At 36.0% G+C, this 14,900-nt stretch overlaps 1 protein-coding gene across 1 annotated transcript in view; it reads left to right on the forward strand.

Moving 5' to 3' along the window:
- The window catches only part of LOC139720644 (uncharacterized), a 103,146-nt gene that overhangs the window by 4,199 nt on the left and 84,047 nt on the right, over positions 1 to 14,900 (forward strand). Inside the window, exon 2 of the mRNA XM_071632000.1 lies at positions 4,527 to 4,601. Within this exon, the coding sequence (XP_071488101.1) occupies positions 4,527 to 4,601 (75 nt within the window). The remainder of the gene's footprint in view (positions 1 to 4,526; positions 4,602 to 14,900) is intronic.

Raw genomic sequence — 14,900 nt, forward strand, 5'->3', positions numbered from 1 at the left:
TTTGGCCACAACATTACTTTATATGTTATTCATTAGGTCTATATATTCATATTAGGCCCTACATTGTACATAATGAATTATTCATTTTTTGAACATTGTATATCAATTAACTTATAAGTAGATATGGCACAGTGCAAACAGGCAAAAAGGCACATTGCTTGGAGATACAATGTATGAGATAAAGAGTTGTGCATGTTCTTTGTACAAGCTAATTTCATTTTCTTCCCCTGTACCCTCTCAACTGCCCCTTCAAAATATTGCATCCGTTGCTTAGCTGCGTGCCATATCATTCATGTAGCGACGGCATACATAGTCTGCGTAATCATGGGATCCTGTACATGCTGGCTGGTGGGCACAATGCCGACACTGGTGTGAATATGTCACACGGGGTGATCCATTTCCTGTGTCAAATGAGCAAAGTCAACATCATGCTCATGTGCAGGAAGCTATCATGCTGTAGATGTGGGGTCTGTGCTCAACTGATCTTGGTAGCTAGCCATTTATGCTGGTCCACCGTCTGGGAGAACCCGGGATGCAGCTGTGTCTCAGGGTCAGCCAGCTTTTAAAGGACAAATTCACCAAAAATAAAATGTACAGTACAGTGTGTGTGTATGTGTGGCTTGAGTGAATGCAGAATGTTCTAATACAGGAGAACACATGAGGGAAAGTTTGAGGAAAATCGGACAATTCGTTCAAAAGTTTTGAATAATAGTTTGTATTCATATTTCATTGCCATCATTGCTGGATGAGAAGACCATATTAATTTATGACATCACTATAGGCAATGATATAAATAAAAAGAATTCCACAATTTCTTTTTTTTTTTAAACAAAATGTACAAATTCCCTTGATTTGCAGTTGTTACTGACACATGTTAAGGGTAATATTGTTCCCCTGCTTTCTGAAAGGGGTAAATCAAGTGCTCTTTCATTTTCCTTGAGATATAAAAGTATGTTGAATTCTGTCTATATTTTCTTTATAACATATATCTTTGTCCTGCAGTGGCATGACAAATTGGAACATTGTATGGTAATCTTTTCATCCAGGCAGCGATAGTGACATGCATATTTTAAAAATTCTTAACTTTTGAACAGATTTTCTTTTTTCCCTCAAACTTTCACTGATGTGTCCTGCTGATATTGCTGCATTCATTCAATCAACACATACAGTGTATTTAGATGAACTTGTCCTTTAAAAAGCAAGCAAGTAAAATCAATCGCATGAACTTAAAGGTGCAGCTACAGTACCAGTATGTGTGTTTGCATTGTGTGCGGGAGGTATACAAGTTGATCAGAAATGACTCACTGACAGATTACTTTAAGATGAGGACAAAGTTTGTTATCTATGGTAAACATCTTTTATGATAACAGAATACATAGGCCAAGGCATACATGTACATACTGTATTTGTATGTATACAAAGCCCTTGTTGTTCAGTATTAAATCCTTAGCTCATTTTATTCCTGCACTCTTTCTCAGAACTTATCAAAAATGAGGACAATTACTGGAGCAAACTTGACACCATTTTGTCAAGGTGCACCAATTGTGATAGTTAGGCTTCCAACTTCATTCAATCATGCATGGCTTAAGAGACTATTTTCAGGAAGAATGCTAGGTTTGTTTATCACTGTTATTAAAAATTCTCTATTCAGCACTTCTGCTAAAGGCACAGTATGCTAGCATGAAACATTACAGGTGATTTACTTGGGGTGAAGCAAGATTTTAATGGCAGGTGAGGAGGCTTCTAGGTGACAGACAGGGTGACCTTGTCCATGACCTGCAGGTCTTCAGGCAGGCAACCCCCACCCCCCCCCCCCCCCCCCCCCCAAGCTCTTAGTCTTAACACAATCCAGACTTTGGTCAAACAGCAAAACAACAATAACAACAAAAAGCACCATAGGAAAATGAAAGAAGCTAACACAACATTTTGGAGCCCATCAATAGGGCAGAGGTGACATAGAGGTACAGTATAATACCTTGCACTGGTTGGTACAGATGAGATGCAGTTTAGATCCAAGCTGAACATTAAGTTAAGGCCAAAATTCACGAAGGTAGCTGAAATCCATTCCATGGATTACATACATTTTATATGCAAATTCTGAGTGCATAAATGTATAAAAATTGTATGTGACACATCACTTACAAAACAAGCCATTCACTCAAAGGCAATTTTATTGTGTAAAATGCTTTGTAAATTGCAATCAATATTCATACTAAAGACAAGATAGAAGATATACGTATGTAGCATAGCATAAAATCTTAGGTACATTGTAAATGAGTGACAGAAGAAAAGAAATATGTATACACTGTTAGACAAGGGATGGGCAATTTACAAACATTATGTCTTTCTGCGTGATGATGAATATGAAAATGTGCTGGTCTGAAAAGATACAAATTACAATTAATTTGATTGGATTATAATCAATGTATAAACTCTCATCAAGCGTGCCCATTAATGCACTCTCCATTGAATGGTAAATATGTAAATAGTGAGTTCTGTTGTGTGTATTCCCACTTGCATCGATCAAGTATGCTCTTTGAGTTGGAAATTGGGCCTACCAATACAATGTATGTACAAATGTATTTTATGATATTTTAATTTTATGTATTTGATGAGCATACAGTTAAAAGCATAGGCCTACAGTGAAACACATTGTGGTAGGTACCTATTATACATGTAATAGCAAAGTGCAAGTGTCAATTTAAAACAATCTTTTGTATTTTCAGATCGTCTGTTTTTGAAGTTTCTGGCCAAATATGGAGAGCTCGAACTTTTTAGGTGTCTTGACATGAAAGAGACCATAGTAATGAATTATGTTGCCAATGGTACTCGTAGATTGATTTTGCAGGCTCCTGTGCACTTGCAGATTTTTTTTAATTTATTTTTTTATAGGTGATTGATTGATTTACAGTGCATGAGGCAAACTAACATGTTCAAAGTTTCCCGAAAATGGGAGAAAATATAAAATACTGAGCTTTAGGAGACTTTACCACTTTCAATGACAAGCATTATGGATTTTGGTCCTAATGCAAAATCTGTGGTATTATTAACAAAAGTGTATCCATAATCAACAAAACAATACATCATTACTATTCAGGACATACATGGGACATTTATAGTGTTTCAACCCCCCCCCCCCCCCCCACTTTCTCACTTCTCGCTGGAAAGTCTGACAAGTGTTGTGCATTTTATTGTCAAGTGTCAAATACATTTTAGTACGCACATACATGTCATCTGTCAAACTGAGTTGCGAGTGCCAGAGGTGGAGAAGTGGCAAGTGTACAGTGTTTTGAAATACAATGAACATGTACTTTATACTTTACAACAAGAAAAACATGTTGGGGAGTGGTATACCAAAAAGTAAGGTGAATTTAAATGCGCAGTACTGTAAAAAAAAAAGAAAAGAAAAGATATCTAAGCACAGGTGTTCTGTGTAATTCAATGAAGTATCTACTCATGGAAAATTGATATCACTTCACCTGTATTTGATGTTAAGTACCATTGAATAAATTGGCTGCCATTTTCACTTCTCGCGGTCCTTAAGGTCACATCAACTGACAATGTGCTGTGTTGACTTTTCGCCGTGCAAGCCTGGTCGGTGTGTGATGAAAATGAAAAGAACATTGTATGTCAGCATCAGCTGCGACTAATGGCGCACAAACAAAGCGAGTTTAATGGGCTCATGCCCATGCCAAGTTTCCATTCTGGGTACTTCTGTAGTGCAATCACACTAGAAATAGCCCATTGAAACCTTGTAGACAGATTACAATTTGTAGGTGCTATTAAGAATATCTATACCATGCTGTTGAAGGCACACTCAGAGCAAAGTACCGTACATACAAGTATGCTGCAGTTTTGTATTGTGCATAGACTGGCAGCTAAGAGAGCTAGGAATATATATTTTTTTTTAAATTAATAATGAAGCAAAATAAGGATTGACGCTGTAAGTTGGAAAAAAAGTATCTCTGTTGTTAAATATGGTTTGCTTATGGTGCTTGATTTTGCTACCTGTAGTACCAGGGAAGTGTATAGACTGCCTCTTTGATGTTAAAACTGACACAGTGTTTGCAAAAATAACTGCAAAATATATATTGCAGACTTTCTTCGATGTCCCTGAACTGAATTCTTCAATTAAATATGAAATAAGGAATCCTTTAGATAGTCCTTTTGAATTTTTTTTTTCCATTTGTACAATTTGTAAATCAATGCTGCTTTTGCATAACTGTCAAGCCTCCCTCAAGAGCAAACAACATCAACAAATTAATATTTGAGCCATAATATGCTTGTAGGCAAGTGAACAGCTATGACATACACACCAAATATTAAAGATACACACCAAATATTAAAGAATCTATTTATATTTTTTGCATGGCTTGTCAACATCATTGACTATACAGCACAATGTACTACAGTATTTAGAATTCTCTGAAACCATGGTTTTGCGAAAAGCCTCATCACCAATAGAATCTGAGCATTTTCAGGTTGGTGATGTGAACTCATTGGCCTTCTTTTTACCTCTGTTACAGGTATGCTGGCTACTGCACTCAGAGACCCCCTCTTCAGGAGAAGATTGTAGAGACTCTATGGAAAGTCTTGGGAAGGTAAGGAATTCAAAGAAAAAGATCCTTTTTGCGTGTATCACACTGTAAAAGTGGAAAATTTTCGCAGTGTGGAAATTTTTTTTGCATTTCAAGCAACCAGAAACTAGCGCGAAAATAAAAGCATGCAAATATTTTTGCTTGCCATAATTATGTTCCAGTAGTTCATGTCTGGATTCCACGGTATTAAAACTCACACTCATCTTACCCAGCGGAGCACGAAAAATGAGTGGTGGAAAAATATCCACAATATCCATATTTGCATGGACTGCTTTGCAAATCTATACATGCATATATGGTAATTTGACGTGTGTGTTTGTGTCTTTGTGTTTAATAACTAATTGTAATGTGAATGACGCTTCCTGTGCTTTTTTATTTATTTGTGTGTTTGTTTGTTTGTTTGATTGATCTTTACACGGTCTTGCTCCATATAGGAAGATTAATATCTTATGACCTTTGTGTTTAGTACAATCGCATCTCGGGTTATTTTGCAAGTTCACATGCACAAACTGGTTGTGAAACTTAAGTAATATGAATATTTTTACTTTGGTTTAAATTCTTGTGACCCAGGCTAAATTTTGGCACAATATTTTTGACCATCACTATTCTTAGACCGGTGTCATATTGTGGACAAAGCAGGGATATCTCTCCCAACATTTAAGATTAATGGTACATATGAAGACAATGTCCTAACTCTTTCTGTGATTCCCCCGAATTGACTGGCCAAGGTTGTTCCCTGATGACAGCAAAGCTCCCCGAGAATTGATGCAAGACGCAGTCGCAACTAATGCATTCAAATGAGTTTGGAATTGATTGAAGTATGCTCAGTATAAGAACAGATGAATGGAAAAGCTCAACATTAAGTCCTCAGGGCAAATGTCTATGAATTCAGCTACATGAGCGTGAATTGGCGTACTGTTACCAATTTTGGGTTTGGCTGTCACCAGAGGGGGCACTCTGATTAAAGTTATTGGAAAGGTAATATCCAGCCCTTTCTTTACAGTTCCTTAGTTATCTAACAGCAAGCTACATCTTTGTGAAACAACAAAGGACAAAGCCATGGTACTGTAAAAGTGGAATTTTTTGTGTGAGTAATTTTTTGCACTCAACCTAAATAGATACATTTTGGCTGTTTTTAAGTTCACAGAACCAAAATACCAAGTATAAATAGTATCAAGCAAAAATTTCTTGTGTTTTTACTTTTGTGGAAGTTTCATGTCGTGCCAAATGTGCAGAAATTTTCACTTTCACAGTAATAGTCATTTTGAGAAAAACCATCAAAGATTGTGCCACCATAACAGATGAAACAAACAACATTTGATCAGAAAAAAATTCCAAAATGATTCTCTTGTTTCTATGGGATCAGTAATTGCATAGGCCTAATCGATGTTGCGTACAAAATGTATATTAATAGGCAGTCTTTTTGGTTTACAATAGTAGGTGTCACAAAGAGGTATTCACTTCAATAAAGCAATTCAAAAACTTGGGTCTTTTGCTCTTGTGTGCGTGTATTTGCAAGTTCCAAAATTTAATACAAGAAAAGCAACAATTAGGCAAGCATGTGATGTAGAATTGGGGAAGTTTGCCTCACGCTTTGGCTTAAACAGGCTGTCCTAGGTGTTAATGTCTGCAAGCATTCTTTCATTTACCCCATCTCTCTCCTTCATTTCATCGCATTGACTGTATTTCATTTTTTAAAAATTATTATCGTGCCTTCTTTACTTCAGGTAAATGTAACTTTGTGACAGTGATGATGCTATCATGATATACAATTTAGACATGTGAGTGCACCTTCATTGAAGATTACTTTTAAGTCGTATGTAAAACTACAATTTATACGCTGCAAGTTTATCAAAAGGATTATGACAGATTCAAAAGCCATTCATCAGAGGATCTTGAGTATTAGAAAGAGTAATGAATTGATTCTTGATTTGGCTGAAACAGAATCATGAGAACTCTCGTATGTCTTCCAAGAAAGTTTGAAGGAAGTAGCTACACACAAGATGAATTTTCCAAGCAATACCTCAAGACCTGTATATTAAATCTCCTTGAAGGTGCCAATATTGATTGCTCAAAGTTCGAATGGTTGTAACTTTCAAACAGATTTTTTCTTTTGTTAAATACAAACATGTACAGTAGGCCTACATACAATGTACATATGAAGATGCTTTACAGATTGGTGGCTTTTGTATGATAGTATTTGTGAAAAAAAAAAAAAATGCATCGCTCCTTTAGGTACATCCAATGTCATTGCTGGGGTGACAAGGCCTCAAATTTGTGGTGAAAATGGCACTTTTGGATTAATTGTCAATTAAAGGTCTAGTCATGTCCTGTCCAAATCCTACAGATTGTAGCTGTCTCACAACAAAAATGAAGCCACCTACCTCAGCATGTCAAAGGAAGGGCTCCCCTCATATATTCGTAGGGGATCACATATGCAGCCTGAACATGATCATGTGCATTCAATCATTATTATCCCCCTTTGGTTAGGGGTAAATATTTGCCTATAAAATCGATATTATGTACAATTTCATGTACAGGTATTGTCAAGATGAGTGCTGTGGGGGGACTGGTGTGACTGTGAGCAACTCGCCATTATTTTGATACATTACAATTTGCATTGTGATATATGACTCACGGTTATGTTGTATTTAGTCTACTGCTGGCTTCTCGAGCCTGCCTTATGCTGTTCTTTCTTCCGTTTAATAGACAGTGATTGAAACAGGATGGGCAGTGTACGTTTTCTTGATGCCATGTTTCCCTGCACACCCATGGGGAGTAAGTGACTTTGGGGGAGAATTGCCAAATTTGTGACATGTCATGGACAATCTACAACTGTACCAGATAAGGATGCAGGTCTGTGAATGACATACTAGTAGATCTTCTGTTATCTGAATGAAATTGACCCTCACTGACTAATTACTAGTTCTGTGCAAAGGTTCTACATTAATCAATTGTATGTTAATTCATTCGACTTCCAGTTTAAAACTTTTTGATGTTTCTGTCTAAGATTTGTAACCCAGTAAAATATTTAGTTTGATGAGTGTGGGAAATTTGTAAAGTAGCGATAAACTTTTGATGAATATTGTGTTTGAGGTATGACATGTTCTCATAGATGATACTTTTTGAGGTACTAGTACAATGTAGTATATTTTGAGAACTAACTGCCGAAATTGAAAGTGTTGAATTTAGCATTCCCCAGGAGATTGACATTTTCATCAAGACATGATACTTTCAATTTGCTGCATCCAAAGTGTGTCCAAGTGTTTGTTTAGTTACATCCTTTTAATCATTATCACCATTATCACTGATAGCAGATCTATATCCAGCCTAAGTTAGACATGGTACTATACATTTGATGTCAAACCATGGGTTGTATGGACAAGTTATGGACAGGAAAGCTCTAGGATGAAAAACAAACAAAACAAACCAAAACCTACATTGTAGTGTAACTTGAAGTACAGGTTCATGTAATTAGATGTGTGCATTGCTCCACACTCTGTAATCACACATCAAGTCACTCAAGTGACTTGATCCCAAGGTGGAGACTACTGCCTGTTTTGCATGCAGAATTACATAAAATCAGACAAGTAGGCCTACAATATCTCAACACTTTATTTGATTTAAAAAAAAAGAAATTGTGCAATTCCACACTCCACAGTTCTAAGAATAATGACATACGAGTCACTATTGTATGTGAACATCATGTGAATGATTTCTTGCAGTAATGTACTTCCCCAATAACCGGGGGGCCAAAAGCTGAAAGCAGAGGTCGAGTTGCACTCTCTCTACAAACTAAGTAGACCATGCTTATTTTCAAGTTTTTATTGTAACAAACAACATTCCACTGGTCTACCTCAAAAAATTTGTTGCGAAAACCTCCAAATCCAAGATGGCGTCCAAGATGGCCGCCATATTCACTGAATTTGTTATTTGAAAGATAGAATTTGATAGAAACATCAAATTTCAACAAATGTGACGTCATATGAAAGAGAATAAAATTTTCTACAAGTTGATACCATTTTTGTGGGTTATTGTGATAACTGGATTGAGATTTTAAGGAAAAAACACTCATTTTTTGATATTTTTCTGAAAAAAGGAAAATCATGAAAATGCTTGATTCAGCATAAATCAGAGAAAGACTGAAGGATTATCTTGAAACATCTCAAGAATTTTGTTTGACATATAATTAATATTTGGAGAAAAATAGGGGTCAGTACCATTTTTGGTTCAGGAGTTATAATGTCTCAAACTTAAAAACTCACTACGTAAGAATGGCCATTTTAGTTGTGACCAAGACCTTGTTGGTCATAAAAAAGTCTGCGCGCGCCAAGACTACTACACGCACCACTGGCACTGGCGCTGGTAGCAGCGCCAGTAGTGCGTGTAGTAGTCTTAGCAAATGCAGACTTTATCTTTGACAAACAAGGGTTTGTGCCTGCAAACTAACTTTTCATATCAAGTGGTAGCTCAGGTGATACTGATCGCTATTATTTCAAAGTAGATTATTCTGAAGCAGATGAGATGAAGCAAACAAAATTTCAAATAGAGGTAATAGCTTGAAACTGGGCACCAATCTTGTTATAGATAGTTTAAGACACAATTTAGATCAACCGCTCAAAAAAAAAATCAAGATGACAGCCATCAAAGTTGACATAGATCTAGTGTATTGCGCCAAAGTAAATGTATTATTTCGATTTTGATACAATTTTGTCTGTTGTGATATCTTAAACCGTCTTAGGTTTTTATGGACACATTTTTAAAAGCAGTGATATTCTACTCTCTGAAAAAGAAAAAACAAATCGAGTGGAAGTTTTTACTTTTGATGTGAGGAGTGAATAACAGAAAACGGTGAATTTAGAGTGAAATTGGAGTGACTTTTGAGTGAAAATGTTCATTTTCACTCATTTTAGAGTGACCTTAGGCAGGGCTCCACACTAACTTTTACTTTTGGTGGCCCAAAGGCAAATATCTGACCTTTTTTGGTGGCCCGATCAGGCCACCAAATTCTTCATTTCTGACATTTTGGTGGCCCAACATGCGTTTTTGGTGGCCCCGGGGCACCGGACCAACGTAAGTGTCGAGCCCTGCCTTTGAATAGGGATCACTCGTCACTCTTCGAGTGATCCCCGAGGTCACTCTAAAGTGAATGAAAATGAATATTTTCACTCTCGAGTGATCCTGATATCTAATATGGGGAAAGCATCTACCAATGGCATAAGTTCAGATCAATTGTGACACTATAACCCACATGAAGTCAGCCCCAAAACAATGTAAGAAAAATCTGATAACAGTAAATACATTTTCAGCATGCTTATTTGTAAATGTGAATATACAGCACGAGTAATCAATTTGGAAAATTGTATTCGAACAATATACTGAAAAGTAATTTCGCACAACGCATTTAAGAGCAAAGTAGAGAAATTGCCGCCATGTCGGATTTTTTTTTTTTTTTTTGTTGGGGGGGGGGAGGGGGGTTCGGATCAGAAGGGCTTTCAAGGACATCTACGGATCAGACATTATTACACATATACTATCATCATTCACGTTTCTACAACAGCAGAGTAACATACAAGTAAAAAAGCATATAGTATCTTTGATACAGAAGCATTTCTTTTTTTATCAAAGATTGGGCCTTACCCAAACACTGGAATGAGCTCCACCCCCCCCCCCCCCCCCCAAAAAAAAAAGACCCTTAATATGGTTTACACTAGTACAATATCGTTCGGATGTATAGAAACATGTAATAGACAGAAAGATAAGAAGATTAAAAATATATATCAAATTATAAGTTATAAGTTGAGATTTAACTTTGACGCAACACACTTAAGGTATTGTTTGCCATTGGGAGAGATATCACATTCGATTTATATGTGCAGGTTAGTTGTATTACAAAACATTCTACTATGTAAAAAAATCATAATAAAGCCTAAAACATACGGAGATATCACCATTTCTTTTCAAGAAACCATAACCATGATAACTGTTAACAATTTAGTATTTGAATTTGAATTTGAATTTGAATTTGAATTATAAAAAAAAAAAACATTCTTATCAGATCTATTTAGTACATCTAACAATATTTAGCATTAAATATACTGATTTAAGTTTGTACATTAGTTGTTCTATCCCTAACTCACAGTTTAGAACTAGTTTGAGGAGTTAATTAAAGCTGGCTTTTCGTTTTACGTGCACTAATGGTAAATAATGCCTTGAAAGACAACGTCGATTAATTACCGCCATCTTGAATTTTATGTTGATACTGTTTTTATCGCTAATTATTACACATTGGAAAAATTTGTGCCAAATTCCAAGCTCCTATCAATCTCTTTTTGGAAAATACTTTCTGTTCAATCTTATCTGCCTCAGAACAATCTACTATAATGAAATGCTACAGTAATAGCGACCAGCGTCACCTACCACTTGGCATGAAAAGTTAGTTTGCATGCAGGTACTTGCAAGTCACTAGACCATTACAGTATTATATGTGACCATCAGGTAAACACATTGTATGCAAAATTTATAATGCATGAATATATTTTTTTCAAGTTTTAGATGTTAACTTGTCAACAGTGTATGATATTGCCTGTAATTCCAGAAATATGAATTATGTCTCAATCTCAGTAAATCTCAATCTCAATCGCAGGTTTCAAAATAATTCTTCAGTTCTTCTTTGATAAATACTAAATCATGCATTTTTACATTTCTTCCTTTCTTCAAAAGAATATAAAAATATGGATTCCCCCCCCCAAAAAAAAAGAGAGAAGCAAACAACCCCCCCCCCCCCCCCAATTTATCACAATACACAGCTAAAGTGGTATCAACATTTAGGAAGATTTGCTCTCCTTCATATGACATCAAATTTGTTGCAATCCAATGTCTCTATCAAATTTTATGTTTGAAATGTTAAATTCAATAAAAATGGCGGCCCTATTGGACCGCATCTGTACTTTGGAGGTTTTTGCAACAAATCTACTGAGGTGTACTTACGGAACATTGCTTAGTATGCTTAATATTATGTATGGTTTTGTTGTATGAGGGAGTTGAACTCGAAAAGTAAGCACGATCTTGGATTTGACCCTCTGTGACGTCTTTGGGAACAGATGCGTGCAAATACATATTATGTAAAATGGGATTTCTAGTTTGAGACATTATAATTCCTGAACCAAACACAATACTGACCTCCAAATATTGATTATATGGGAAAGATTTTGATTTCTGCATGGTTTTCATAAACATTTTTAATTTAATCTTTTGTAACTTTTTAGAGAAATATTCATGGTGCATTCTGACAAATGTCTCCATAAAAACCTAAGATGGTTTGAAATAGCATCAAAATGTTCAGAATATATAAAAGCCATATAAATATACACCAAAACAGACAAAATTGTATAAAAATCGAAATGATACATTTACTTTGGCGCAATACACCATGTCAGCTTTGATGACCTGCAATCTTGAATTTTTTGAGTGATTGATCCAAATTTTGTTTTAAACTTTCTATAGCAAGGTTATTTCAAGCTTCTACCTCTATTTGAAAGATATTTTTTGCTTCATCTCATCTGCTTCAGAACAATCTACTTTGAAATAATAGCAATCAGCGTCACCTGAGCTACCACTTGGTATGAAAAGTTAGTTTGCAGGCACAAACCCTTGTTTGTCAAAGAAAAAGTCTGCATTTGCCTAGACTACTACACGCACCACTGGCACTGCTACAACCGCCAGTGCCAGTGTTGCGTGTAGTAGTCTTGGCGCGCGCAGGCTTTTTTTACGACCAACGAAGTCTTGTCACAACTAAAGTGGCCATTTTTACATAGTGAGTTTTCAAGTTTGAGACATTATAACTCCTGAACCAAAAATGGTACTGACCCCTAATTTTCTCCAAGTATTAATTATATGTCAAACAAAATTCTTAAGATGTTTCAAGATAATCCTTCGGTGTTTATTTGATTTATGATGAATCAAGCATTTTCATGATTTTCCTTTTTTCAGAAAAATATCAAAAAATGAGTGTTTTTTCCTTAAAATCTCAATCCAGTTATCACAATAACCCACAAAAATGGTATCAACTTGTAGAAAATCTTATTCTCTTTCATATGACATCAAATTTGTTGAAATCTGATGTTTCAATCAAATTCTATCTTTCAAATAACAAATTCAGTAAATATGGCGGCCATCGTGGACGCCATCTTGGATTTGGAGGTTTTCGCAACAAATTTTTTGAGGTAGACCAGTGGAATGTTTTTTGTTACAATAAAAACTTGAAAATAAGCATGGTCTACTTAGTTTGTAGAGAGAGTGCAACTCACTCGTTAAGTAAGCGACTTTTTGGGGTTTGGCCCTCCGGTTACAAACTTTGGCTTCCTTTTGTTTGTTTGTTTTGTCTTCTTTATTTTCAAAGAGAAAGGTATTACTATTATTTTGATGGTTGCTGACAGTTTGATACTCTTGTGGCCTACTTTTCCTTTCTGTCAACTTACCTACAAGTTTCTTAGTTTGTTTGGGACATTTTATCCTATTCAGTCTCAGTTCCTACCTGGTATTGTACTCATTAGATTATGAACACCAAGTATCAGCAAACTTGGGTGCTGACAGGGATATTCGGTGGTTAGCTTCTATTTTTAGGGAGTGAAGAAATGTGACCTTTTAAAGCTTCTGGCAGAGTTTCTATGCTGCAGCTCTAATTGAGTTTCACCGAGGCCGTAAACTTAAAGGGAAAGTTGCGTCGAGAAAATTCATTACCTGGAATACGGGTAGAATAGGAACAACAAATCTCTCAAGATTGAATCAAAACAATGTATCCATTCTTGGATTGATGTGGTTTGGCATTTGTTGTTCATGAATGACCAATGCAAGGATGCATGAATCCAAATGAAGCCATGAAGCCAGTCAAGTGTGATTTTGTTGATTGATGCAAATTGAAGCAGTGTTTGTCGTAAAAACATTGTGACAGCAAGACTCACTCAAAGAGTGGGGTGTCTGTCACTTTGATGAAGCATTTATACAAAGCGTATACCTATATGCAAAGCAACATCAAAATGCAAATGGGGTTTTCGATTGAACACTTGAGGTACTCTTGGGTGCGTACTTTGTCCCATTTCATCCTCCACTCACAATCCTTGTCCAAAGATATTGCACTGTTAATTACAAGCAATGCCTGGCAGTATCACTTAACCTGTTGTCTATGCAAACCTGATGGGTCTTCATTAAGATCTATGGGGATATCGGAATCTGGGAAGCAGTGAGTTTAAAACCCAAAGTCTTACTCTACGTGTATATTGAGGAGGGCTCAAACCACATACCTGTGGAAGAGAGGAGGTGCACTTTAATGTTAAAGAAGCGTGGCACATCCAATTGGGTGTGTCAACTTGGGTTGGGGGCAGTGGCAAAGAAGAGTGAAGGGGACAGGGTAGGAGTAGTTGCTGAACTGTTGACCCAAAATGATTTTAACAATGGCATCATTGACTAATTTGATCTAAATGGTTTCAAGTTATACCACTGTTTCTTCAAGTGTGGAAAGCTTCAAAATTCCCTGAATTTATGAGTTTATGTCCGAGCGTGATGGTATCTCTGCTGTTGTTCATTCGACTGACGTCTTTGTATACATCGTAGGAATCACGTGGAACATGGAGTTTCATTATTTTTTAAACACACTGAAGACTTCCATGCCATGGATCATTATTCTCTGCTTTAACAAAAGTTTATATCGATCCTTGAAGGATATTCAACTATTTTTTTTTTTACGTGGACTCAGTGCACTACCATGATTCATATTGGCTTTTGAATGGCATAGAACGATGTGTTAATAATGTATTACTTTTATTCAGACTCAAAGAAAATTATTCAGAGTTGAAGTATTAAATTGTGAAAGGATATCACAGTACGCAGACGGTCGTGCCGTTCTCGTTGCAAAACTTTCGAAATTAGGTGTGCGATCAGGGTCGCATCTTTTTAATTCAGTGTTCTAATTGTAAAAAAAAAAAAAAAAAAAAAAAAATTTGGTCATGATTATTTGCCACGAGCTGACCGGTGCATGTTATGAATGGTGTGTTTACTATTCTACAGCTTAAGGCCAATTCAGTGTACCATGGCACACCACAGCATGGTAAAAATAGCAAGGAGCAACAAGTGCAGTGCATTGTAGGATATAAAATCTTTTTTTTTTTTTTATTTACTGTTGTCACTTCACACCTTCACATCGTTTTGCAAAAATCAAACCAATTTGTGTGATTTAGATAACAACCTAAATTGTGCAAAAAAGAAATAATATGTGTTATTCATATTCTCACTGTAAAAATTTTA

This window comes from Diadema antillarum, unplaced genomic scaffold, assembly GCF_040938485.1.
Source record: "Diadema antillarum isolate AM-2024a unplaced genomic scaffold, OU_Dant_1.0 scf00000131, whole genome shotgun sequence".
Lineage (NCBI taxonomy): Eukaryota > Metazoa > Echinodermata > Echinoidea > Diadematoida > Diadematidae > Diadema > Diadema antillarum.